General features: G+C 42.6%; 1 protein-coding gene across 11 annotated transcripts in view; it reads left to right on the top strand.

Annotated features, from left to right (window-relative positions):
• The window catches only part of STK39 (serine/threonine kinase 39), a 437393-nt gene that overhangs the window by 199239 nt on the left and 213185 nt on the right, over window positions 1-24969 (top strand). For all 11 annotated transcript variants that reach the window (XM_072751854.1, XM_072751856.1, XM_072751855.1 and 8 more), the window contains 4 exons: window positions 5829-5941; window positions 19880-19988; window positions 23378-23519; window positions 24445-24500. In XM_072751854.1, the coding sequence (XP_072607955.1) occupies window positions 5927-5941; window positions 19880-19988; window positions 23378-23519; window positions 24445-24500 (322 nt within the window). In that variant the 5' untranslated portion in view covers window positions 5829-5926. The remainder of the gene's footprint in view (window positions 1-5828; window positions 5942-19879; window positions 19989-23377; window positions 23520-24444; window positions 24501-24969) is intronic.

The raw sequence follows: 24969 nt of genomic DNA, 5'->3' as shown, positions 1-24969 counted from the left end.
GGGTTTTGGGTTTTTTTAATGTTTGTTTTGGTTTTTTTTTTAAATTGTTGCTTTAGATGTAGCTTGAGGTCCAAGGTGAATTTATTGACGTTCATTTCAATTTGATTCCACATCGTGGTTCCCCTCTATCTCTCTTACAATCAGATCCCCAGGCTACTTTTTGTTTTTCTGTGGCATTATCAGATGGTTTTTGCTGAGTTACATACAAGTGCTGCTTTCCTTTGGTGACATCTGTGACCTCTAAAGGTTTCAACAAGCCGGGGTCTCCCAGGTAAGGGAGTTTGTGCAGGTCAGTGGTGAAATGTGAGCATATATGCTCAGTGGCCATTTCTCTACCTCACCCTCATCTTCATTTACTTATTTCGTATGAGCTCTGACTCTGCTCCAGCAAATCCCAGAAGGTGGGGCCACCGACTGGTTCTTTTGATGGAGGCAGAAGGACATAACTCTGCCAGCTTGGTTGTAACAGAAACCAGGTCACTCAGGGGGACCTCAAGAAACGTGGCCTTGCTGTGCCCTGTCCCGTGTGCACACACAGTCTGTGTGCCATTTATCCAGAAGGGATAGGCAGGAGGGTCTGTTTTGTTAGGGAATCCATACAGTGAATTGCATATAACACCTATCTCCCTGTTTCTGTTCCTTGTGTTTGACTTGAGAGTTTATTGTGCTGTTCCTTTCACGTAGAACGTACCAAATGACAGGAAAATAGCCCTGATAGTTTTCTCTTTGTGGGAAATAGTGGGATAAGGTGGATGGCAACATGGCAATGTGTCGTAAATCAGTTTGGGCCCATGTCCTGAGAGGGTACGTATATTATGTTGAATTGTAGGAAATGTGATCACTTTTGATCTAAAAGAATGGCAACGCCTTATGTGTAAGCTAATAAATAGTTCAAAAATTGGACCATCACGTAAGGAGGGTACACCTTTGAAGCCAAATAGTGGTTATACAGGGAGGCAAAATACAGCCTGTGGCAACTTTTATGTGGCTCACAGTGCTTTTTATTTAAAAATAAGTAATTGCTAATCTTTTCATATTAGATTACAAACAAAATTCTGAGTTTTCTGTTTTTCTGCAAAAATCAGAATCTTGCTATACTAGGTGAGCAATCTTACATGGCGACATTAGCAGAGGCAGAGTGGCAGCTGTGTCCCTACAGAGCTCACAGATGTGTTCATTCCCACACTGGCCAGCTTCTGGCTCTCATGTGACCTTGACTGGCCTTATGGGCTTGAGGTTGGACACATGTTATAGGTACAACACATATGGTAAGTTGGGTAAAGAGAGAATTGGAAGAAGTCATTGGCTGGACAGAGCCATTTATTTTGTTAATTATCCACCACCAACCAACACATCCAAAAAAGCTCTGGACACTCTGCACTGAGAAAGGACAGATAAGCATAATTAAGGAATCCTTTCATGTGCTAAGAGATGGGCAAACTCTTATTAAAAGTTTTGGCTTGGTGCTCCTCAATTAAGTAGGATGTGATGACAGCTTTCTTCCACTGGCCACCATTCATGTTATAGGCTAATATCTATTTTGTTTTTAAATTCCTGACATTTATGAGAAGAGGTCACTGGACAGTGACCGTGTCCTAACTTTAACATAAAGGAAAGTTCTTATGGACAAATATATATATTTTAAAGTATCAGATGTTTATTGCTACATTATCTGTATTGGAGGGAAAACTGGAAATAAAGAGAAGACTGATCAACAGAAGAAGGACTGTGTAAGTTATGGTACACCAACATCATGAAATATGTAGCATTAAAACAACAAATTGGCAGGACACCAGTTGACTTGGAGGGATTTCACTGAGAAGTAATACTAACTTAAGATTTAATTAGTGCTTCCTATGTATTAGGCACAGTTCCAAGGGCTTTCCACGTATTAACTCATTTGATCCTTGTAGCTACCCTGTGAGCTCTGTGCTATTCTCTCCATCGGACAAATGAAGAGATTGAGGCATGGAGCAGTTAAGTCAATCGTTGAAGAATAAGCATTTAGTATGTGGCAGGGCTAGGTTATGAACTCATACAATCCAGGTAGACAGATTTTTAAAAGTAATTTTGAGGTTAGATATCAAAGGACATTACCAATAAGAAATTTAGCTATAGAATATTAATTCATGGCTATTCTAGAATTCTCTGGATTCTTATTTATTTATTTATTTATTTATTTATTTATTTATTTATTTATTTATAAATATTTTAGCAATTTATTCATGAGAGGAACAGAGAGAGAGAGGCAGAAACATAGGCAGAAGGAAAAGCATGCTCCATGCAGGGAGCCCGATGAGGGACTCCATCCCAGGACCCCGGGTATCACAGCCTGAGCCGAAGGCAGACTCTCAACCACTGAGCCACCCAAGCGTCTCTCTTCTCTTATATTTTAGACTCAGACTCCTTATGCTGTCTCTGACCTCGGGAATCATGTAGTCTTCTGGTTTTCAAACTTAACCCTCCTTTTCCCTCCTTAAACCTACTGTCTTCCTGTGAGCAGAATGATACTTAGTACTGACCTGGAGCTCCTCTGCCTTCTTTTTCCCCTGGGCGGTCGTGCAAATGACAGATCCAGTCCACCTCCTTTATATTGCAGGTGCAGAGATGCGTTCCAGAGACAGAGCCTAACATGTACTGAGTGCATGTTTCCAGGGATATTATTAGGTCTCACACGTAGGTTTTACTATGCCCATGAAGGAAACTGAGATTTATAGGGAAATTGGACCCAATGTCACAGAGGAAGTTGTGGCCAGGGGTGGGTTGAATCCTGTTGAACCTTCTCTTCTAGGGTCCTACTAAGCTAACATTGGGAGCTCCAGTGGCCAGCCCGAGGCCCTTCAGTTGAATGTCACCTTATCTTGATGTTGACTTAATCAGGCAGTTGTTGAGAACTTCTCATTTCCATGGCATTATTTGCCATGGGTGATAGTGGAGCAGTGCCTTAGAATGGGTACGGAAGGGCTTTTGTATTAGTCGGCTTGAGCTGTCATCACTGAACACTGGGGGCTGGGTGCCTCAAACAACGGGAACTTCTTTGGCATAGTTTTGGAGGCTGGAAGTCTGTCCAGGTCCAGGTGCTTTCTGGGGACAGTGCTCTTCCCTTGTCTTCCTCATCCATAAAGCTAGGGATTGGACTTGATGGTCCATAAACCTTCCCGCCCTTCTCTCATTGTTTTTGATCTCCCTTGTAGTTGAGGGAAATCTTTGGGGTCCAAGTGGTGTCTCCTAAATGTCCAGTGAGTGGCTAAGTGCATTCATGCTGTGACAGTAATCCCAGGATTATTCCCTTGAGAGATAGGAAGCTGCCAGTTGTTCTTTACTCAGTTATAGTTGTTAAGTAATGACAATTCTCTAGTTGTAAAGCCCTAAGAAAAGATTTTCTCTACTGCTACCTCTTTGTTTTTGTCCGTGTTCTTGCATGTGTCTGTGGAAGTCAGGAGACTTTATAGTCAAGGATTTGCCTGGCTATGGGAGGCAGCCCCATCTTATACAGGCACTTGTGTTATGGGAATTTGTTTTCATCTTTCCTGTTTTTTTTTTTTTAAGAGATTTTATTTATTTATTTATTGGTGATTGACATACAGAGAGAGAGAGAGGCAGAGACATAGGCAGAGGGAGAAGCAGGCTCCATGCAGGGAGCCCGATGTGGGACTCGATCCCAGAACCCTGGGATCACGACCTGAGCCGAAGGCAGAGGCTCAACTACTGAACCACCCAGGGATCCCTCATCTTTTCTGCTTTTTATTTCCACTGCTTTGAAAATGTTCAGGGATGTGGATTAAGGATGGAGTGGGGGGGTTGGAATTGGAAGATTTACAACAGGTAGAGCTGAGAATGACTTCCCATCAGCAGCTCCTCAAAGATGGGTGTTGATTTCTCTGCTGGGTACCAGGCCCAGCGCTAACCAGCTACTTATCACTTTCTCTGTGACTAAGTCAGTGATGGCCTCTCGTTCTGGAGACCTTGACTGGAAAGTACACTTTGCTATCAGCAGGGCTCTTTGTAGTATTTGGCTCTGTTATCTAGAGCATTTTGGATTGAACCCAGCATGCTCTGATCTGCAGGGCCAAGACTGATATGGTGGGACTTGGAATAGTAGCCGCGGAGCAGGCAGTGAGATTAAGGACGGGGAGGCCCCTTTAACAACCCCTGCCAATAGCACTCTCTCCTTGAACTAGAGAGTAAGGCTCACTTGACTCTTTCCTCTAGGTGGTTTCTCTTTTGTTCAAGCATGTAGGAGGTTTTTTTTCTTTTTCTTTTCTTTTTTTTTTTCTGTCCTCTAAGGCCAGGTCATGTGAAGAAAGGAAGCGTGGCCTCTGGCATATGGGAAGCAGGGAAAAGCTTAGAGTCCGGCAGACCTGACTCAGACCCCAGCCCAGGCACTTAGCCGCGGGGGCAAGTTTTCCAAGTCCCAGTGTTCTCCTATATAAAATGAGGTTAGGAATAAAATCAATGTACGGGCTTGTAATGAGGATTGCATGAGTAAAGCGCCCACTGCACAGGGGGCAGTTAGCGCATGTGGCTTTTCTTTCTCCAGAAAGGTTGGACTTTCTGGAATGGGAGTCTTGAAGTTGGAGACCTGGTTTCAGAGCAGAGGGGGATCTGCTTGGGACACCAGGTCAGAGGGCCAGAGCTGGTGTTGAGACCATGGGACGGAAGAAAGGACAGACACCCACTCGGGCCCTTCCTTGGTGTGGGAAAGGATTGATTTGCACCAGAAATTTCATGCCTGTCTGTCACATCTGTAAGGAAAGCTAATATTGATCTCCCTTCTGTATTGCCCAAAGCTGTCCCCTCCCTCATTTGATGATATTTGGTGACTCATTTGAGAAGTAGTCGTCGAAGAAAAGCTTTAAGGAGAAAGGTACATGGTCACATCTGGGCCCCCTTTTGCACCATCCTGGGCACAGGCGGTTCTCCTCTTGGCCTCTTGCAGTGGCAGAGGATTTACATGATCCTAAGAAGGTTTTTGGTGTTCTTTACAGAAGTGAGATGCCTTAACCTAGAGGTCTTTTCGCCCCTGTGGAATATAAATCGGATTAGGAGCTCTGTGTGCTCTGCCGCAAATCATTACACGTCTACATTTTGCTCTTATAAAATATGGATAATGACACGACTCTGTCTCCTAGGAGTTCGAGTGCATTAGCTAATGATCATGAAACCTTAGAAATAGGAAATTCGTATGAATGCCGAGAGCTGTTGTAATTACACATTTGCATCAGTTGCTTGGCATCTGTGCTTTCAACATGGGCATAGTCGGGTTGATTCCTGTTCTTCTAACTGTAGAGCAAGCTTAGCAGAAAGAAGCTCAGAGACCCCGAGAGCGGCTAAGTTGTCACGGCGCCTCGTGGAAACCCTCAAGTAGCTCGGGCTGGACGGGCTTGGTCTGGGCTGAACTGAAAGAAGAGCCCAAGACATTTTAAGGGCCCTGAAGTTAAAGGACCCTGGGAGCCAGGGATGGGAAGGGCCCCGAGCTCGTGTCCCCTGTCCCTGTGACCTCAGACCCGTCGCTTTATCAGCCTTGGTTCTGGGCGCCAGTCAACATGCTGCACAGCAGCGGGGCTTCTTGGGTGTGGCCCGAAGCTTCTAGAGCACGGGTACTGTATTTGTGTCCCGCAGAACAGTCCGCTTTTCCCTTTTTCTCGCACAGGTAATTATTCTCAGACTTAGAGACCCTTTAAAACTATGTTAAAAGGTAACGTTTTGAATGCCTTGAGTGGAAGACTTAAAAAAAAAAAAATAGGTGTGTGTTTCTGGAGGGGGTCACGACTAGTGAGCAGGCGTCGGGCCCGCCCGTGGCTGATGCGGTTTTTCTTTGGTCTCAGGCAGCGGAGCTACCGCCGTGGTTCAGGCTGCCCTGTGCAAGCCCCGGCAAGAGCGCGTGGCAATTAAGCGGATCAACCTGGAGAAATGCCAGACCAGCATGGATGAGCTCCTGGTAAGTAGATCGGGGGCCACCTGCCGGGTGCGCCCCCCGCGTCCGGCCACAGACCCGGCGGGCAGCAGGGGAGCCGAGGGCCAGGCGGCCGCGCGCCCTCCAGGCCGGACTCTCGGTCCCCGGCTCCTGCTGTTGTACCCGACGATCGTGTGCGGGGTCCCCGCCTTCCTCTGCTCTGACGAGCAGGTTGGGGTTCGGGCCTCATCATTCCAGGGGGGATGGCCTTGGCGCGGACACCGATGACCTCAAAGGTCAGGTGATGCTGAGCGCAGAGGGGCTGGAGCGCTCCCGGCCCTCCGTCTGAGCCGGACGCGAATAGGGACAACTCCCCGAACCCTTGGTCCGCGCTTTGCCCTTCAGACATTAGGAAAGGACCTGCAGACCTCAGTCCTTCAAAATGCTGCAGGGTAGCTTGCATTTGGCCAATACGAGGAGTTTGGTTTTTCTACGTGGCAACTTGTACCTAGGCTGACTGCAGTACGTACGTTACATAAATAATTGGAGCTCTGACTGCGGCTATGACCATAGTAGCATTGGTTGGTTGAAGGAACATTTGCTCTTGGCTTAACTGACTCATTATTAAATGAACAGCTTGGCAAATGGTTATTAGTTGCCCGGCAAACTGTGAAGGGTTTGAGAGTTTAATCTCATAAATATAGTTGTCGTTATGCCTGCCAATTTACTTTTTTTTTTTTTTTTCCTTTTGGCCATTTATTTGAGGATAATAGGAAACTGCAGTGGAGGAGTTAACTGATTGGTTATCCCAGCCCTAATCCCAGTACAAATATTAGTCCAGTAGCTCCACACAAGCTACAAAGTATAATGACATTTGGCTCCAAATGAAGAAGCCTTTTGTTGTATTCTACATTGGGAATGGAATGTCATTAACAAGAGCTTTTTGTCTTTACTCAGAATATAGCTTTTATTTCAGGCTTAATTACAGCACACTATAGTATAAATTAAGTAGGATAAAGCTGTACTTTTCCAGAGCTGTTTGGCCTCACATTTTAAAGTAGGCTACACAAGGCATAGATTTCGAGGGGACTGAAGCAACAGATTGCCAGCTAAGACTCAGATTGATATAAGGGCTTCCATGATTTAATGTTCATTTCAAGACAAAAAACAAAAACAAAACAAAGCAAAAATCTCCAAAAACCCTACAAAATCTGTACGTATATAAGGCTTTGACCTTCTTCAAAATTTCGGCTATGCTTTGCTCTTACTGAAATTACTGTTGCATCCTGTTGTTGCTTGTGATCACACTGACCAATAAAACTGTGCTTTTGTCATCCGGCCAGCTTTTTGAAGGTCACTTTCCCCAAGTGGAAAAAGCACTAAACAAACCGTGGGGAGAGTCAGCTCTGACCTCTGCCACCAACTTGTTTTCTACCTTTGGTCAAGTCACTGTTTAGAAAGAGACTTGGGTGGGAAAATCTCTAAGATCCCTTTAGGGGTCCTCAAATTCTGTGGCTGTACTGAGTATACACTAATTTTTGTTTTTAATTGGAATTTACAGTATGGGCTGCCTCATGTTGCCAGGCTTTTGTGGCCCAGCTATGGGCGCATGAGATTGTGTGGAGCAAAGTTGCTGTCATCCTTTCAATTTCTAATACTGCTGTTGCTCGCACTTTCATTATCTCTCTGGGTTCACATTTTGGCAGTGTTTGGACATCCGGTATCCTAATAATCCTTTAATTCCGTGTGTGTGTATGTGTGTGTGTGTGCATTATGTATAGGTCAGTGCCCTGCATCATTTCACAAACTGTGCCATGTGTTAACTGGAAGCTATTGTTCTTGTGAGAAACAATGGCCACTGGAGTCCTTATCTTGTGAGAGTTTATGTCATAGAAGTCACAGTTATCAACTATTTGCTGCTTGTTGGAACATCTGCCTCCCCTGCTGAAAGGGTATCACCTCCCGCTTCCTACTCGCTGCCGTGTCCCTGCCCCCTTGCCTCAGCTCCCACAGTAAGGTAGGATTTCCACTCACGAGTCAGATGTGGTGGCATGGAGCAGTTTGGACAACTGGCCCCAGACTCTGCTTCTTTGTACAGTAGAGGCTGTTAGATTCTGTGGTCATGTGGATGGAGTTTCCTTCAGGTCTGGCTGAAGGAGGACTCAAGTGGTCATGAAAGCAAAGTGATAATTACAGTATTAGCTTCTCTGAGAATGAAGGGAGGAAAGAAATACTAGGTGAAATCACTGGTGCTAAATAATTGGTGATTTACATAAGATTTATTTTCTGTTGAAATGAGTACTGTAATACTCCTCAACGGTAATTTGGTTCTAGATCTAATACACATTTAGTAATTTATTTGGTAAATATTTAATGAGTCTCTACAGTGTGCTTAGGCCCAGAAGGAGGGTGAGTTTTGGGTGTATCAGAGGACAAAGCAGTATGCTCGCTAAAAATTCATCTTAACAGCAATTAATTAGAAAACCCTAGGATGGATGTTTTTCTTGGCATTTGGTGGTTATTAATCTAATTCTTTTTCTAGGCATTTTTAAAGTTTTCATGTATGTGTTGGAGTTTGGCCTTTAACTATATCCTAATCTCTCTAGGTATGATTTGGTGGTTAATTTTCTAGGAGCCAAGGGATGTTACTGGTCTGTTCAGTGTTCCTGACCATTCCAACCTAGATACTTTGATAATTTCTGAGATTTGTTAATCCCACATGTTTTAATCCCACAGTGGAGTAAATGACTATAATAGGCCTAACACTCTTTGGGAGACATTTATAGTTTCAGAGCAGAACTTGCTAACCACATAATTATTAAACCTACTAGATGCTCAACACTGAGCTAGGCAATGGGAAAAAGAGATGATTCCTGGTTTGGGGGGAGTCTGGGGACTGGCAAGTGAGTTTCTTTATTTTTATATTGAGTTGGTGAGCTTTTTTGAGCTAGGGATATCTTTTTGCCCCTTTTCCCTCTATTTATCCAGAAATAGCTCAACAGATTCTCTAACGTGCATTTCGTGGAGGGAGTTCTTGCTTCTCAATGGGAATTTCAGGCTTGCTAAGTGGGTCTGACCCACTGTCATGCAGGCTAGTGTATTCTATGTGAAGATGGCCTTGAGGTCTCTTGAAAGAGCTTAGTTCTCTGGTTTGTGGCCAACCACAAAGGTTAGGGATGCTGCTCAAGGGCCCACTTGCCTTAAAATTCCATTTCATGAGTGAAGAATTAACCTCTCTTTTGAAGTTGTCTTTCAGTCTCTATCACCAGGTGTCAGTGATTTCTATAAAGGTGACATAGTCATCCTTCCCTTTATCCTAAAACCCACTTTTTCCAGCCTTCAGGAGACTCTTATTAAATTTTTTACCCAGAGACTGATGGACATTTTGGCTCATCACCTTACTTGACTTTACGATTTTTAAACTTTAACCATCTCCTTGAAAAGTGTTCTTTCTCTAGACTTGAGTCTAGACTTGAAAAGTGTTCTTTCTGTAGACTCGAGTCCTCACGTTTTAGTCTTTGGTTCCTAGTCACAGAGAACTCTGTAGCATTTTCTTGCTCCTTCACAAACGTTCGTGCCATCAAAACTTACAGTTTAATTCTTAGGGGCAGGAGTACTGTGTATAGGAGAAACCATGGCCCTGGGGCCAGGCAAAGAGCTTGTTTCTTCAAGGAGAAAAAAAAATGAAAGGAAAAAAAGTCTAGTGAAGGGGCACCTGGGTAGCTCAGTGGTTAAGCGTCTGCCTTTGGCTCAGGTCATGATCCTGGGGTCCTGGGATTGAGTCCCGCATCAGGCTCCTAACAGGGAGCCTGCTTCTCCCTCTGCCTGTGTCTCTGCCTCTCTCTGTTGTCTCTCATGAATAAATAAATAAAATCTTTTAAAAAAAAGATCTACTGAAGGGATTCCATTATGGAATAATATGCACTGATCATTATAATGTTTTATCATACAGTGAGTGACAAATGTGAGCAGAATCCTTTCAAAGAACAATGGCTACACATGGTCGCTGAAACTTGTGTGGAGGAGAAGTGGCTTCCTGGTCAGAGGGTCTGTGCTCCTCACTTGGATCGCAGACTTGAGAGGAATCGCTTTCACCTCTGGCCCTCAGTCTCCTCATTTGTTCAGTAAGGAATTCTATTAGATGACAAAACGTATTTTCATCACCAAAGTGATGGTTCTGCGTATTGAAAAATTAATCCTTTTAATGAAATTCCTTTTGATAATCACTTGAACAGAAACACTGAACACTAGCAAATTATGCCCTATAAGTCAGGATAGAATCAAGTCACTCCAATATTATAGGATAGCAAAAACGATCCACTGTAAAGGCATAGATTTGGGTACACAGTGTGCCATCTGCCTCTCTCATGTACATAATGAGTTTCTGTCTTTGGCTGGAAAGAAATCTGGCATCTGCCATTCTCTTCCTATATCATCTCGATAAGGATATTTTGCTGTGTTTCACGGATGGTATTCATAGATAAATCAAGAGCTTACTTCCCTCAGAACAAAGCCACTGCCCTCATTTTGCTTTTTGCTAGAATGTTATTTTATTCTTTCTTCTCTTGATCTGCTGTTCCCTCTCTAGTCATCTCTCCCTTTCTTCCTACTCTCCTTCTTTGTGTTTAAAGGAATGAATGAGCTATGATTTGTAGGTTATTCTGGATACTTACTTTGCCTAATGGTCATTTAAGAGAATAGTTTAATTATCCCCTAATAGTTTAGTTATCCGACCTAGGCTTCTCCTATACTTTTAAGATTAAATTATATGGGACCTATGAATAGTTCTTCTAACTTGATGAGTTCACCTTTTAATTGAGGCTTAACAAATTAAAAAACAAATTTAAAAAACATTTTTGTAATTATGTCAATACTTTTGTAAGCCTTGTTTGTTATAGAAAAAAATTACACCGGTTTGAGGACGTCGACTTAAAAAGCTGGAAGTTATACTATATGTTGGCAAATCAAACTCCAATAAAAAAAATATACAAAAAAATAAATAAATGAAGAGCTGGAAGCTATAATGTGTGTTCTCTTTATTATATAAACAAAAGTATTTTTCCATGCTTTTTGAACGAAAGAATTTTCTAATTAGTGAATTAATTATTCATATCCCAGCTCATTCCTCATCATATGTGGTAATAAATTGCATTTGGCTGTTTCTTGTAGAATCTTTTCTACCAAGCGTATAGCATTAAAATACAAGCCAGCTTCACTGAATATAGTACCATTTTGAGCATTTCAGGTCTCAAACATTGAATTTTGTACTGCTATTTGTCCCTTGCCACTTATTTTTTGTAAACATTTTCATACAATTTGGTGTTTGTGTTTACTAAAATATAGTCCAAATGAAGGCAGGATTAAGAATGGGAAATTTTTGGACATTTTGAAGATAAACATTTTTAAGAAATTAGAGAATATCTATTATATATGCAAAACTATTTTTACAGCTCTGAAGTTACATTAGCTGGGAATACGTATGATTTGGTTGCAGAAAACATTTTTCATTTTGGAACATCAAATTTAAAAGTCATAGTTGATTCGGATAATAAATATACTAATTGAATTTACTTTTAAGTGTTTTTCTACACTTGTTAGGAATGGCTTGCTAAAATATTTAACGTTTTAATGTTTAAAAAAATTAATGTTTTTCATGTTTAAAAAAATGAGATCATTTTTTTGCCCATAGAGTAAGCAGAAATGAATATTTCAAGGACACATGTTTCTGGATTTACATGTGCTCAGTCACAAAGAGACCCAGCACACTACTGATTTTCAGAGGAGGAGAAAGTGGGGAAAACATGCCTAGATTGGATACGACTTTAGTTATACATTGTTTTTTTTTTTTTATAACTCACTTTTGCCGTCCTCGTAGACTTCTGGAAAATGTTGTTGGCTTGGGTTGAGACAGATGATTTTTTTCTCTCCTCTGTTATCTTTATTTTGGTTTGGTTATTTCCACAATTAATTAGCTGCCGTGGAAACAGAAGGACTGTGGGATACTCAGAGAGAAGGTTGGCGAGTGTTGGGCAGGGCTCTGCCTGCTTCTGCAGGAGGGCTGTTTCCTGGCACAGCCCCAGGCTGCAGACTGTAGTCCTCCCCACACCCCCACCCCCTCCAACCCGAGTGTGGGCCAGGGGGCACCACAGAAAAGACACATTTGACCTCATATTCTCATCATTTGGTGATGAAGCCAAATAGAGCAGCTGTGCTAAAAGTTGGCCTGGAGGTTTCCAGCAACGTCAGTTGGCTGACAAGAAAAAGTCTTCCTGTTTCTGTTTTTAATGAAATCTTCAACTTTACTTTTTCCAGGACTCCCAATCGTAGTCAATTAAATGACCATGCAGCGGTTATTGATAGCTGAATCTGATTCAGATCCCATGAGGGCCAACTTAAGAGCTTCCAGAACCCATAGGGCATCCTTATTACTGTTTGCTGAAGAACTCTTCAGCCAACTCTGGAAGAAATTGGCTTCCCCCCATTGGGTTCTCTGATAGTATTTCAACACCACATTTTTATTCTTTTAGTTCTTTCCCCCTCCTTATTTCTTTTGAAGAAAAATACTGTACCAGTGGCTTCTTATGTTTTTGAGCAAAATTCTTCCTTTTCTTTTTTTTTTTTTTGGACATTTTTTGCAGAGTGCCCAACTTTGTGACATCATCACCCAAGCCGTAGGCCCTGGGATGTACATTCTATGCTGTCAGCAAGCAGACATTTACCCATTGTGATTGCCCTGCTGATTTTGAGAGATTTTCCTGCCCTCCATCGCCCATGACAGTCTACCTCTCTAGTTTTAAATACTTCTCTACAAATGCTGATTAAGGCTAGCACAGAATTCATGCTCCCCTCGTCCTATTTTTTTTAAACGATATTTCCCCATCTTTAAAATACCTAAACTTTTCCCATTTCTGATCTTGCCTTCAGTGGACGGTACTTGCATAAACACAGATACCAAGTCATATGGAAGTAACTACAAGACTAAATGGCAAGGAGCATTGCTTGATCCGCTTGGAAAGGGTGCAAGTCGAAATATTTGACTTACTCTTTCTTGAGGAGGTTTCTCCCTGTTGATGTTCTTACTCCAAAAGAGGCAAGAGTTTTTGCCGCACAGGTGATATATATAATTTTTTTATGGTTAGAAATACCTCCTACTGACATTTTCGTGATTGAAAATGGCAATCCAAAAAATACATTGCTCTTATAAGAGCTTTGTCAATCTTTTCCTCCCATTTTGTGGCAGACGTTTGAGATCACTGTGAGGTTTATGGGTTTTGCCTTTGTTTTAATTCTGCTACTTACAATATTGGGGTATTTATGAACAGGGGTTAGGTTACCCTTCATTATGATGCTGATGGTAGGGAATTGCAAGCTGGAGAACCACTTTCTGAAAAGTCGTTTAAGGAATCATTTGGTAGAAGGTTCTCATCATCATTTAAAGAATTCTTTAAAAGCTTGCAGGATGTTACATACATTTTAAAGAGGTGTCTGGTTATCTCTTGCATTTAGAAATGTATGTTTCATTTGATAGTATTTATAAATCACACATGCTTTTTCCTTTTAAGATTAAGTTGCAGTGTGGAAATGTGCCTGGAAGGTAGATGTTTCAGCGTTTCATTGAAGGAATGATGCATCTCAGTGCTTAGCTCGAAAGCAGTGGTTCTCAACTTTGGCTGAACATTAGAATCACCTGGGAGCTTTTGAAAAATTTTATTCCCAGCTTATTATCCTAAACCAATTTACATCAGCATCTCTGGCGCTAGGATCTGGGCACTGGTATTTATTTTTTTAAAGCTCCCCAGGTGATTTCAATGTGCAACCAATGTTGAAAACCACTGCTTGAGAATAAAGTTAGAAATAGCATCTTCTCAGATTTAACTGCACATATTGGAGGTTGAGAGATTTGATTGCTAACTAAGGCTGAGTAGGATATTTTGCCACCAATATCAGATAAAGAAGAATCTATTTAGGATTTACATAAGCTGCGAAAATATGCTAATTTGGTTAAGTATAGTTTAATATTGCGAATTCAGAATCCGTTTAAACTCTTCCCTTTCCCTAATGAAATTTCTTTCCTTTCAGTGCTTTTTGAATTTCCTGGTTTTAGGGACAAAAGAAACAAAGTTTTAACTTTTCCTAATTCTTAGAACTGCAAACTGTTTTCTATGCTTGGTGTTTTATTTTATTTTTAAAAGATGATATTTTTCAAGTAATCTCTACACCCAGTGTGGGGCTTGAACTTATAACCCTGAGATCAAGAATAGCACACTCTACCGACCCATCCAGGTAGGCACCCCTGTGTTTTGAACCCCTTACATCATAAATATATGCTTAGACTCCTTTTTTAAAAGATATTATTTATTTATTTGTGAGAGACACAGAAAGAGGCAGAGACATAGGCAGATGGACAAGCAGGCTCCCTGCAGGGAGCCCGATGTGGGACTGGATCCCAGGACCCTGGGATCATGCCCTGAGCCAAAGGCAGATGTTCAACCACTGAGCCACCCAGGCGCCCCCTATGCTTAGACTCCTTATCCCAAAAGGGTTTGAGGCAGTGTACCATCATACATGAAATAAGACCGGGCGGTATAAATTAAACACAGGGTGAAATACAGAGGAAAACCCCAGGTGGAGGCAATGTAGAGTCAGAAATAAAGCTACGAATTCATGGCCCAGTGACCTGTACACACGTTATGGACATTCCTAGAGCCAGCAGGACACACGGGTGTGTTATGTGATGTTTCTGCAGGAAAAGGTGGGCACTGCTGCCTGCATCTCTCTCTGTGCCTTCAAGGCTCAGTCAGTAACTTAGGACACTCGAGAAGTGATCAGCGTCACCCGAAAAGAGGGCACTGAGACATTTAGACTGGCTTTTAGCATTTGTGTTAAGTGCTGGCATCCTGCAAGGGATTTTCTAGCTCTCATTTCGCTTATTTCACAAAAATCCTATGTAGAGGGCATTAATAATCTCCTTTTACAAAAGGAGGCTGAAGTTCAAGGTCACAGGATAACCTGCCCAGGTAATCGAGCTGGGCCTTGGCTCAGCCAAGCTTCCAAGGCAGCTGTGTCTTAGAGTGGAGCCCTTCCTAAGTGGCTTCTGCAGGGTCCTACTCCTGCTAATCACAGTTCTTGTTTGTACTCTACCATTTATAGGAGAAACTTTCTTCTTTTGGTGGTGGTGGCTGGGGAACAAAGGCCATATAGAAGTATTAGGATATCCACATACATATTTTAAACACATTTTTTCCCCATTTTTTTTTTTTTCAGTTTTTGGTTTTTTGGTAGTTTTATTCCTCCCAAGCAATCATATTTCCAGGACATTGTGTGGTAGGATACTTTGTGTTTTTTGTGTTCCCTACCAAACCTGGAATATCCCACCCGAGAGGCCTATGTCATGCCCCGGGAGTGCAAACTTGGCAGCACTGGCACAGCCACAGTGCCTGGGTGTCCCTCTGGGTCTGTATTCCGCCCACTTCGTGCCCGCAGAGGGATGCTGCTGTGGCTGTCACTTCAGTGCCAGCAGATGGGAAGGCCTTTCTCTTGCTATCCCATTTTAGGCCGGTTTTCCCACTCCTGTGAAATTTCATTCGTGATGTGTTTCAGATGAAGCTTCACGAAGCAGATCCAGCTCTTCGATCCACAGGGAAGGGTAAATCCTGTGTCATAGCTTGGTTTGGCACCTGATGACAATGTCTGGCTATGCTTCCAAGGGAGCCACTGTGTTCTGTTCCTTGACTGTAGTTTCGGCAGATGTGTTGCCTGGACTTCAGAGTTCTCTTAAGTCCTTCCAACTTTGACCTCATGTCTTTCTCTCCCTTTGACTTTTTTACCCCTTCCCATAGTTGTGAAATTCAAACCACTTTAATAGTAATCTCCCTTTTTTTCTGTCTTTGCTTTCTTACCCTTTTCTTTGGTCACATGCAGCCAGCGGTGCCTCTGGGCTTGCTCCCCGCCTCGGGCTGTGACCCTGTCACCCTCACTTTCACACGCCCTCCAGCCACGTGCCTGGCTGCCTTCTACCACTTTGCCACTCATAGTCTGGTGTTTGGGACCAAAGGGTCAGCATCATTTGGAAGCCTGGTAGAAATGCGGAATCTCAGGCCCCACCCCAGACCGACTGGGTCAGAATCTGCATTTTTACACAGTCCCTAGGTGATCTGTGCAGACATTCACGTTTGAGAAGCATTGCTCCAAATCACACATCTAGGGATTGTGACCTAGTTAGGGGAGTATTAGAGCCCATTTATCCTGTAGGGAGAATTGGAGAAATATATATATATATTTTAAATCATACTCATTCATCATTGGGCAATATTTTTGTCACTTTTAGAGATAAGAAGAAATGAATATGTTTGGGAATAAATGGCTCTGCCTCTCTTGTTGAGTGAAGTTAAGGCATTGGGAAAAGCTTGGATAATTTAGCTGATAGGCTGTTACCAAGGAAGGATTCAAATAGCAGCTATCATCATTGTTTGGAAAAGAAATGGAGAACGTAGTTCTGTGGAAAGAACATTTGATTCAAGAAATACTTGTATTTTCGGGCACCTGGGTGGCTCAGTGGTTGAGCATGATCCTGGGGTTCCAGGATCGAGTCCCACATCGGGTTCCCCCCAGGGAGCCTGCTTCTCCCTCTGCCTGTGTGTCTCTCTCTGTGTCTCTCATGAATAAATAAATAAACTCTTTGTTTTTTAAAAAAGAAATATTTATATTTTCAAAATATAAGATATGAAAAATAATATACAATCGTCTTAATCAGTTCAGGCTGCTGTTAGAAAATTCCACAGATTTGGTAGCTTATAAACAACAGAAATTTATTCCTCAGAGTTCTGGAGACTGGAAGCCCAAGATCAGGGTGCTGGCAGGGTGGGGTCGAGTGAGGGCCTTCATCCAGGTCACAGACTTCTCATGGCTTTTTCATGTGGCAGAAAGGGGGGTACTCATTGGGGTCTCTGTTGTAAGGCACAAATCTCCATCAGGGCTCTGTCCTCAAGACTCAGTCACCCCCAGGAGCCCCATCTCCTAATACTGCCAGCTTATGAACCTTGCAGGGGGCACAAATATTCAGACTGTAGTAGAAATAGAAGTTACATAGATATAAGTGTGGAGCCCAGGACCCCGGGATCTTGACCCGAGCCCTAGGTAGGCGATTAACCGACTGAGCCACCCAGGCGCCCCTGTGTCCTCCCTCCTTTTTCTTTTAAATCCTCAGGACCTTTACATGTCCAGTTGGTACCTCTTAGACCCCAAATTTCAAAGTATTAGGATTTGATAAGTTCTATCCACAGGTTATTTAAAGGAGTTTTTCCCTAGGTTAATTAAAGGTTTCCTCTCCCTCCCTCCCTCTCTCCATCTCCTGTTCCCCTCTTTCCTTCTCTCTGGTTCTCCCTCCACCACACCGACACACCCATGCATGCACACAACAGCCCCCTCTGCCCCCTCTTCCAGTATGGTTTGCTCACTGCAATGTTGGAGAACCTGATACTCTGGGTAGGAAGTGATACTGGCCATCTAAAGGGAAAGCAAGAAAAAACGTGTTTTTCCAGACTCTGGCCCAATTTTGCTTCAGTGCGGAAGAATTTCCTTTCATATGGGCATTGCTTATTTATTGTTCATTTTCAGTAGTGGTATTAAAGTTTGGAGTTAGGGCAACCCCGGTGGCTCAGCAGTTTAGTGCCCGCTTTCAGCCCAGGGCCTGATCCTGGAGACCCGGGATCGAGTCCCATGTTGGGCTCCTTGCATGGAGCCTACTTCTCTCTGTCTGTGCCTCTGCTTCTCTCTCTCTGTCCTTCATGAGTAAATAAATAAAATCTTTAAAAAAATTTTTTTTGGAGTTATAAAGCTAGACAAGCATGCATTTGCATTCAATATAAAATGGTGAGAATGTAGGGCACCCATACTTTCCAAGCAAAATTATTCTCATTCGTTTCTATGAGCAGTGTGGGCATCTCTTTAGAGGGGACCCTGCCTAATGCTGCAGGCCTCCAAAGTGGGCCATCCCTCCCCACAATGAGCAGACACGAGTGACTTGAGATAGGACTGGTCCGGGCAGTGTTCCATTTCTCCTTCAGAGGCATCTTGTGGTATCAAAACCTAACACCAGAGACAGATGGAAACTAGACCTCAGGTTTCGGATCTTGTTCAAAGGACAGGAGTAGCCGAATTGAAAAGTGTCAGATTTAGAAAACCTGTAATTAGTTAAATGGATGAAGGGAATGCTGAAGGGAAGGTGTTGCTATATAATGAAGATGGAAAAATTTGTGATTTTCTTCTATACTTATCTTTGGTCAAAAGCACTTGTGACACACATACAAACCTTACTATATATGTTTCTATATGTCATAGTATTTTGGCCAAGTTATCCGACATACAGGGTCTTGGCAATTTGAGGATCAAGTAGTACTGGATGTGCAAAGATTGCTGCTCAAATTGGAATATTCTGGCCAGGAAATTAGAAGCTAATTCAAAGTTAACTAGATGCTCATTATTATTGAAAATATTTATAAGATGCATAAATTATACTTTTCTTTCATCATAAATACATAATAGCATAAATGAGGTTTCTTTGATGACTTACGCTATTTTTTGTGGCTTTTGGACAGCACCTTGAAAGCGGTTTATACTGGTTTGGTGCCTTTGACTGAGGGTTAGCATTTGACTGAAGCTTTAGGGGAGTCATCTGGCAATCACTTAAAACGGCACGTCAAAACCGAGGGGAACTTGAGTATTGGAAGAAAATGTGGTTTATTGAAGTAGCCTATTTGTTTGATTTCAGAACTTTATTTATTTTTTTTTAAATTTTTAAAATTTTTATTTATTTATGATAGTCAGAGAGAGAGAGGCAGAGACACAGGCAGAGGGAGAAGCAGGCTCCATGCACCGGGAGCCCGACGTGGGATTTGATCCCGGGTCTCCAGGATCGCGCCCTGGGCCAAAGGCAGGCGCTAAACTGCTGCGCCACCCAGGGATCCCCTGATTTCAGAACTTTATTGTTTTATGTCTCTATGAAAGCTTATTTCTCTTCAGTAGTAGTTTCCTATATGGTGATGCAAAGCATTATTTACAATACAAAGCATTATTTAACTACATTGCTAATATGGGTTCAACAATGACTTTATCTACCGCGGGACTTCTCAGAGCCTTTAACAGTACTAATAACTCCCTGTGATCCTTTTATTTATCTAAGATTTTATTTATTTCTTTGAGAGGGAGAGAGCACAAGCGGGGGGAACAGCAGAGGGAGAGGGAGAAGCAAACTCCTCACTGAGCAGGGAGCCGGACGTGGGACTTGATCCCAGGACCCTGGGATCACGACTTGAGCTGAACACGGACGCTTAACTGACTGAGCCACCCAGGCGTCCCCTGTGACCCTTTTAGAGTGAGGTGTAGGGCATGTTTATCACTAGCCTCCCTCCCTCCCTCTGTTTTCTTTTCTTTCTTTTTATTTTTTTCCCCTTGATGGACTGTCTACCCTGAAATACTTTGGGAAATTATACTCTAGCATTTTCATATGTATTTGCTCATTACAACATCACAGCAGTCCTGAGAGACCGAAACTGTTTTGCATGAGGGAGTAGCTAAGGCCACCGAGTGGAGGCTGCCTGTGGGACCCTGTCCTCTGAGGACTCAGGTGGTCTTCCCTCTCCCGGGGAGGCCTTCAGTGCCCGTCGAGGCACTCCGCCCCGTGTGGCAGGGCTGTGGGCTGCAGAGCAGGGGCTGAGCTGGGTGATAGGCCTGCCCCAAGTTGCTCTGTCCTGTGCCTGGTCCCCAGGGCTCTGTGGTCTCCTGAAGAGGCCTTTCTCATTTGAGGATGAGGGTGAAGTAAGTAGTTCCCTGGACCTTCTTTGGGCTAATGGTTTAGGCAGCCCCCCGCAGGCATGCTTCCAAGTAGCAGAGGTGCCCCGGTACTCAATTGTGGCTCCTTGTGCTTTGTTCCCTGATTTTTACCCCATGGTACTATGTCGTTTTTGTTGTTGTTTTTTTTTATAGAAAGAAATTCAAGCCATGAGTCAGTGCAGCCATCCCAATGTAGTGACCTATTACACCTCTTTTGTGGTAAAAGATGAACTTTGGCTGGTCATGAAATTACTAAGTGGAGGTAAGTAGGTTCTGTTGTTTGCCGTTGCTGTTGTTTTTTGTCCTTTTGTGCGAGCCAGCATATTCAGTAAGACTTTACATTTGGCCGCCTCACTTTTGTATTTATAAGTTTTGCTTGTTTATTATTCACATAGAGAATAAAGCCCAGATTACGTTGCCTAGAATATCTGTGCCCACTGATGGCCTGGCCTGCCTGGTGGGGGGAGGCTCCCTAAGTACCTGTGCGCTCCTCGGTCTTCCGCACCTCACCTGGCCTGCTCCTCGGCCCTCCCTGTCTGTCTTCCTTCTCCATGTGCTGCCATCCAGAACAGGTCACATCCACCCTGCAGCCACCCCTACTCTCGTCGAAAAAGTTAACCAGTCCTTCCTCTTTGAAACTCTTTGTTTTTAATATTATTCAGGTCCTTAACACATTGCAATATAATGAATTCTTTCAGCGCCGGTCCGGGTTCTGTGATGATGGAAATGTTCTAGAGCTGTGCTCTCCAGTTTCTAATAGGTACACGTGGCCCTTGAGTACTTGACATGTGGCTGGTGTTACTGAGGAACTGAATTTCTATTCAATATTTATTAGCTTATATTTAAATAACCGCAGAGGGCTAGTGGCTACCGGGTCGGACAGCGCAGGGTTAGATGAGATTGCGGGCTTGCGGAGGAGAGCACGGCCTGATGTCCTCCTCACTTACTGAACCTGGCACCCAGTGGGTGCTCAGTAAATATTATTTCAATTAAAACGGAGAAAAGCTTTCTGTATGCTAAAATATTTACTTGCAGTGTTGATCAGAAGTGGCACTATTTTCTTTCTATATTTGCATTTGAAAAGGCAGCAGAACTTTCCCTCTGGCCTCCATCACTGAAGCTAGGAAAGCCATTGACGATTTAACTTAGGAGGCATTTCAACTGCCCATAGTTTTTTTCTTTTAATCTTTTAACATCACTATTTGATAGAGAATGGTAATAATAACCATTAGCTTTACTGGACACTTACTCTGGCTAGAGTAACGACTAGGTCATTGACGGACCTTGTTTCATCAGGACGGTGTCTTTGAATGGCAGGTGTCACTGTCCCTGCTTTTCCTTTTTTTTTTTTTTTAATAATAAATTTATTTTTTATTGGTGTTCAATTTGCCAACATACAGAATAACACCTAGTGCTCATCCCGTCAAGTGCCCCCCTCAGTGCCCATCACCCATTCACCCCCACCCCCCGCCCTCCTCCCCTTCTACCACCCCTAGTTCGTTTCCCAGAGTTAGGAGTCTTTATGTTCTGTCTCCCTTTCTGATATTTCCTACCCATTTCTTCTCCCTTCCCTTCTATTCCCTTTCACTATTATTTATATTCCCCAAATGAATGAGAACATATAATGTTTGTCCCTGCTTTTCTGAAAGTTCACCAAAGCTCAGGAGCGTGAGGCGGCTTCCCCAAGGTCACCTACACAGTCGCTGTTAGCGCTGGAATTCGCGGCACTGGCACCTGTTGACTTGAAAGCTATGCTACACCACAAGAATTACCACCTTCGTTTTACAGACACGAAAATCGAAGTTTAGAAAGCCCAAGTGTTTTCCTTTGTAACACCCAGCATACCCCCATCTCTCACTCCTGTTTCTTTCCCAGACATGAAGTATGGTTTAGGAGCAGAGGAGAACATTCTGCAGGGCCTGGACGAAGCCAAAACGGGCACAGCAGAATTTATATCGTAGAGCCCATTTTCATCTACAGACCTAGTTCCAGTGAAGGCTGAACCAGGGAGGCATCTTAATTTTTTTTTCTTTTTTTCAAGAAACTCTTGGATCTAGCAGAGGTCCAGGACTGAGAGGACAAATAAGCTGTAATTGCCTTGGGTCAGCTTGTACAGGTCTCAGCGGGGAGCCTGGGAGAGCTGGGTCCCCTTCTGTTCCCAGTCTTGTCAATCCTATTAGTCATTGTTTCCTTGAGTGCCTACTTGGGTTTTAATTAAACACGAAAAGAAAGAAATGAGGGGAAAAAAGAAAAAAAGGCAGCCTGCTGGAGCCAGACCGCAGTGTTTGAGTGTTGGGACTGCTCCTTGGCTCTGAGGAGGAGGCCCGTGCTTTGTCACCAAAGGGACTCTTTTCTCCGGGTTCCACTGGCTCTGCCGAGACTGAGAAATTCTGGTGACCTGGGACCCTGGGCAGCCCCAAATACTCGGCTCCAGTGGAGGACTTTATTTCCTCTCTTGATTCTGATCCCAATTAACCTTTTATAAGCTGGAAAATATCCCCTATCCCCTTGCTTGAGGACTTGAAAGAAAATGTCATTGTCTTATTTTTAAAAGAATCCAATTTAGTCGCTCTCCCTAGGCTTTAGGTAAGAACAGGTTTTAAACGGGTTTCCACAGGTCCGGGAGACCTGGGCAGATGTGGACTCTTGCTCATTTTTCTTTCAGCAGGCCAGAAATGCATACGTGCCTGGTATGGTTTGTTCGTACAGGATAAAAAAATGAAACATTTGTGCAAGTACCGTTTTTTAGGTTATTAACAAATTTAAGAGTCTACGAATAAATAGACGTTTTGTTTCCTTGAGGAGGAAATATGCATTTGTTTTCTTTTATGATATTTTATCACATTAAATCTCTTAATGAGGGGCAAGCAGCTAGTCTGGTGTAGTAATAACCTGATGGGGAAACTCAGTTCTCCTAGTTAATCATACAGAGCCTGGAGCCAAATTCAGGTCCTGAGGTAAGCCATTTGTTAACTCTTCAGAAATGTTGAACCCCGGGGTAATTATAGCTTTTAAAATGACCAGGAGGTCTGGAATATTAATTAATATGTGTTGAAACATGAACTCACAGTGAGGAGGATAGTAACCTGTTTATGGTAACAAAGTACTGTGTATATATTTCATTATGAAAGTCAGCACATTATATGTCAAGTAAAGGAAAAATAAAGATTGCCTAGAGTCGCAGAAAGGAATCTTCTGGTTATAGGCCGGGGTCTGGTGGCGACATAATTTTTCTTTTTTTTCCCTCCCACCTGTGTTCTAGATGTTCAGGAAGATCTGTGCTTCTGTCTCTCTTCGCTGCTGTCCATTCCCCTGGCCTCTGCCTCCTTTGTTTTTCAGTTCAGACACCTTGAACCCCCTTTTGAGTCTGAAACCAGATCTCAATGTGTGGGAGAAAGGCACTAACCCCCAAGTGACCCTGAACAATCCCACAGTTCCTGACCCAGGATTCTTCACACGCCAAAAATGCTCTTGCAGGCTTGGATCTAGAGTTTCTGGTTGTGGGCTGCGGCCATGCACATGTATGCATTGCGTTAAATAAACAGGCGTCTTGTGACATTTCCACTTAATTTTCTCAATAGTGGAGCTCGATCTGGAAAGGTAATGGAAATGCTTACACAAAGTTCTCACTTCTCCTGTCTGTCCACTCAGGTTCCATGTTGGATATCATAAAATACATTGTCAACCGAGGGGAACACAAGAATGGAGTTCTGGAGGAGGCAATAATAGCAACAATTCTTAAAGAGGTTTTGGAAGGCTTAGACTATCTACACAGAAACGGTCAGATTCACAGGTAGGATTTCCGCAAAAATGTTTAAACTCAGCTGTTTGTATCTTCTGCTCTAATTTGTAAAGAATATTAAAGAAACACGTTATAGGCATTATTTCCCAGCTAGGCCGAATAGATGTGAAAAAAGTGTTTAAGAAAGAGGCAAGAGAATAAATTTTGATGAAATATATTCATATCCTCTGGATTGGTTTATCTGCTTTCACTGAAATAGAAGCAGAACATAAAAAGTACCGAGTGAACTCATTAAAAAAAAAAAAAAAGTCAGTTAACATGCTCCTCTTGAAATGGGCTCAGTTGAACAGGATAACATCTCTGCCTTTCTCATGTAGGCAGAACTGTTCCAGACATTGTAATATGTTCGTTACTTTTGGCATAGTGGAATGAAGAAGGGAGGGGGAACTAATTTCATCTTCTTTTGTGACCTGAAATGCTAATTCCTTCACTAGCCAAATAGCCTAGAATATGAGTATTTAATGTTTCAAAAGGGTTGGCGTTACTTGGACCTTTAGGAATAGCTGTAAGTAAATAACCATTTATTAGTAATACTGATATTGTAATTCCCCTGCCTTGAGCTACCCATATGGCCTGTATATTTAAGGATATCTGTCACGATAGGATGGTGAGTTAACGGACAGTCTCTAACTCTGTAACACAAAGAATATACTCACTAGTGATTTAATTGAATCTGGATAATGATTCCATATGAAATATTTGTTACTAAAATCCTAACCATCCCCCAGGAGCAAACTATACAATCACAATTTATCCCTGTAACTTTTAGAATGTGTGACATAATTTTAATATTTATAAAATGATAATTATGTTAAACGGCTACATTATGTGATATATTTTTAAATATTTCAGTGAATTAATGTAATATAATGTCTCTCTTCCATAATTCATTCTCTATTTTTTTTTTTTCTAACAGGGATTTGAAAGCTGGTAATATTCTTCTGGGTGAGGATGGTTCGGTACAAATAGCAGGTAAAGCGGATAAAAATAATTCTTTTGAAAGAAGCGTTACAGTTTCGAGGAATATCATTATTAACATATCAAGGAATATCACTCATTATCATTCCAAATAAATAATGAATGAATAAATGAATGAATGAATGAGTGCATGTAATCTGTTTTAAGACTATATCTGGGGTGCCCTGTTCTAGAACATTTGGGTCTGAGATTATTTTTCCTAGTATTGTTATTTTTTAAGATTTATTTATTTATTTATCTATTTATTTATTTGGGAGAGAGAGCGCGCACTCGAGCAGCAGGAAGGGCAGAGGGAAATGGAGACAGAAACTCAAGCAGACTCCCTGCTGAGTATGGAGCCCAGTGTGGGGCTCAGTCTCACAGCCCTGAGATCATGACCTGAGCTGAAACCGAGAGTCAGATGCGTTACCCACTGAGCCACCCAGGCACCCCCCTCGTTTTTTACCCTATTGTTTTGATGAAT

The sequence above is a fragment of the Vulpes vulpes genome, chromosome 3 (genome assembly GCF_048418805.1).
Source record: "Vulpes vulpes isolate BD-2025 chromosome 3, VulVul3, whole genome shotgun sequence".
In the NCBI taxonomy this organism is placed as follows: Eukaryota; Metazoa; Chordata; class Mammalia; order Carnivora; family Canidae; genus Vulpes; species Vulpes vulpes.
Note: the sequence above shows the minus strand (reverse complement) of the source record. Positions and strands in the feature narration are given on the sequence as shown.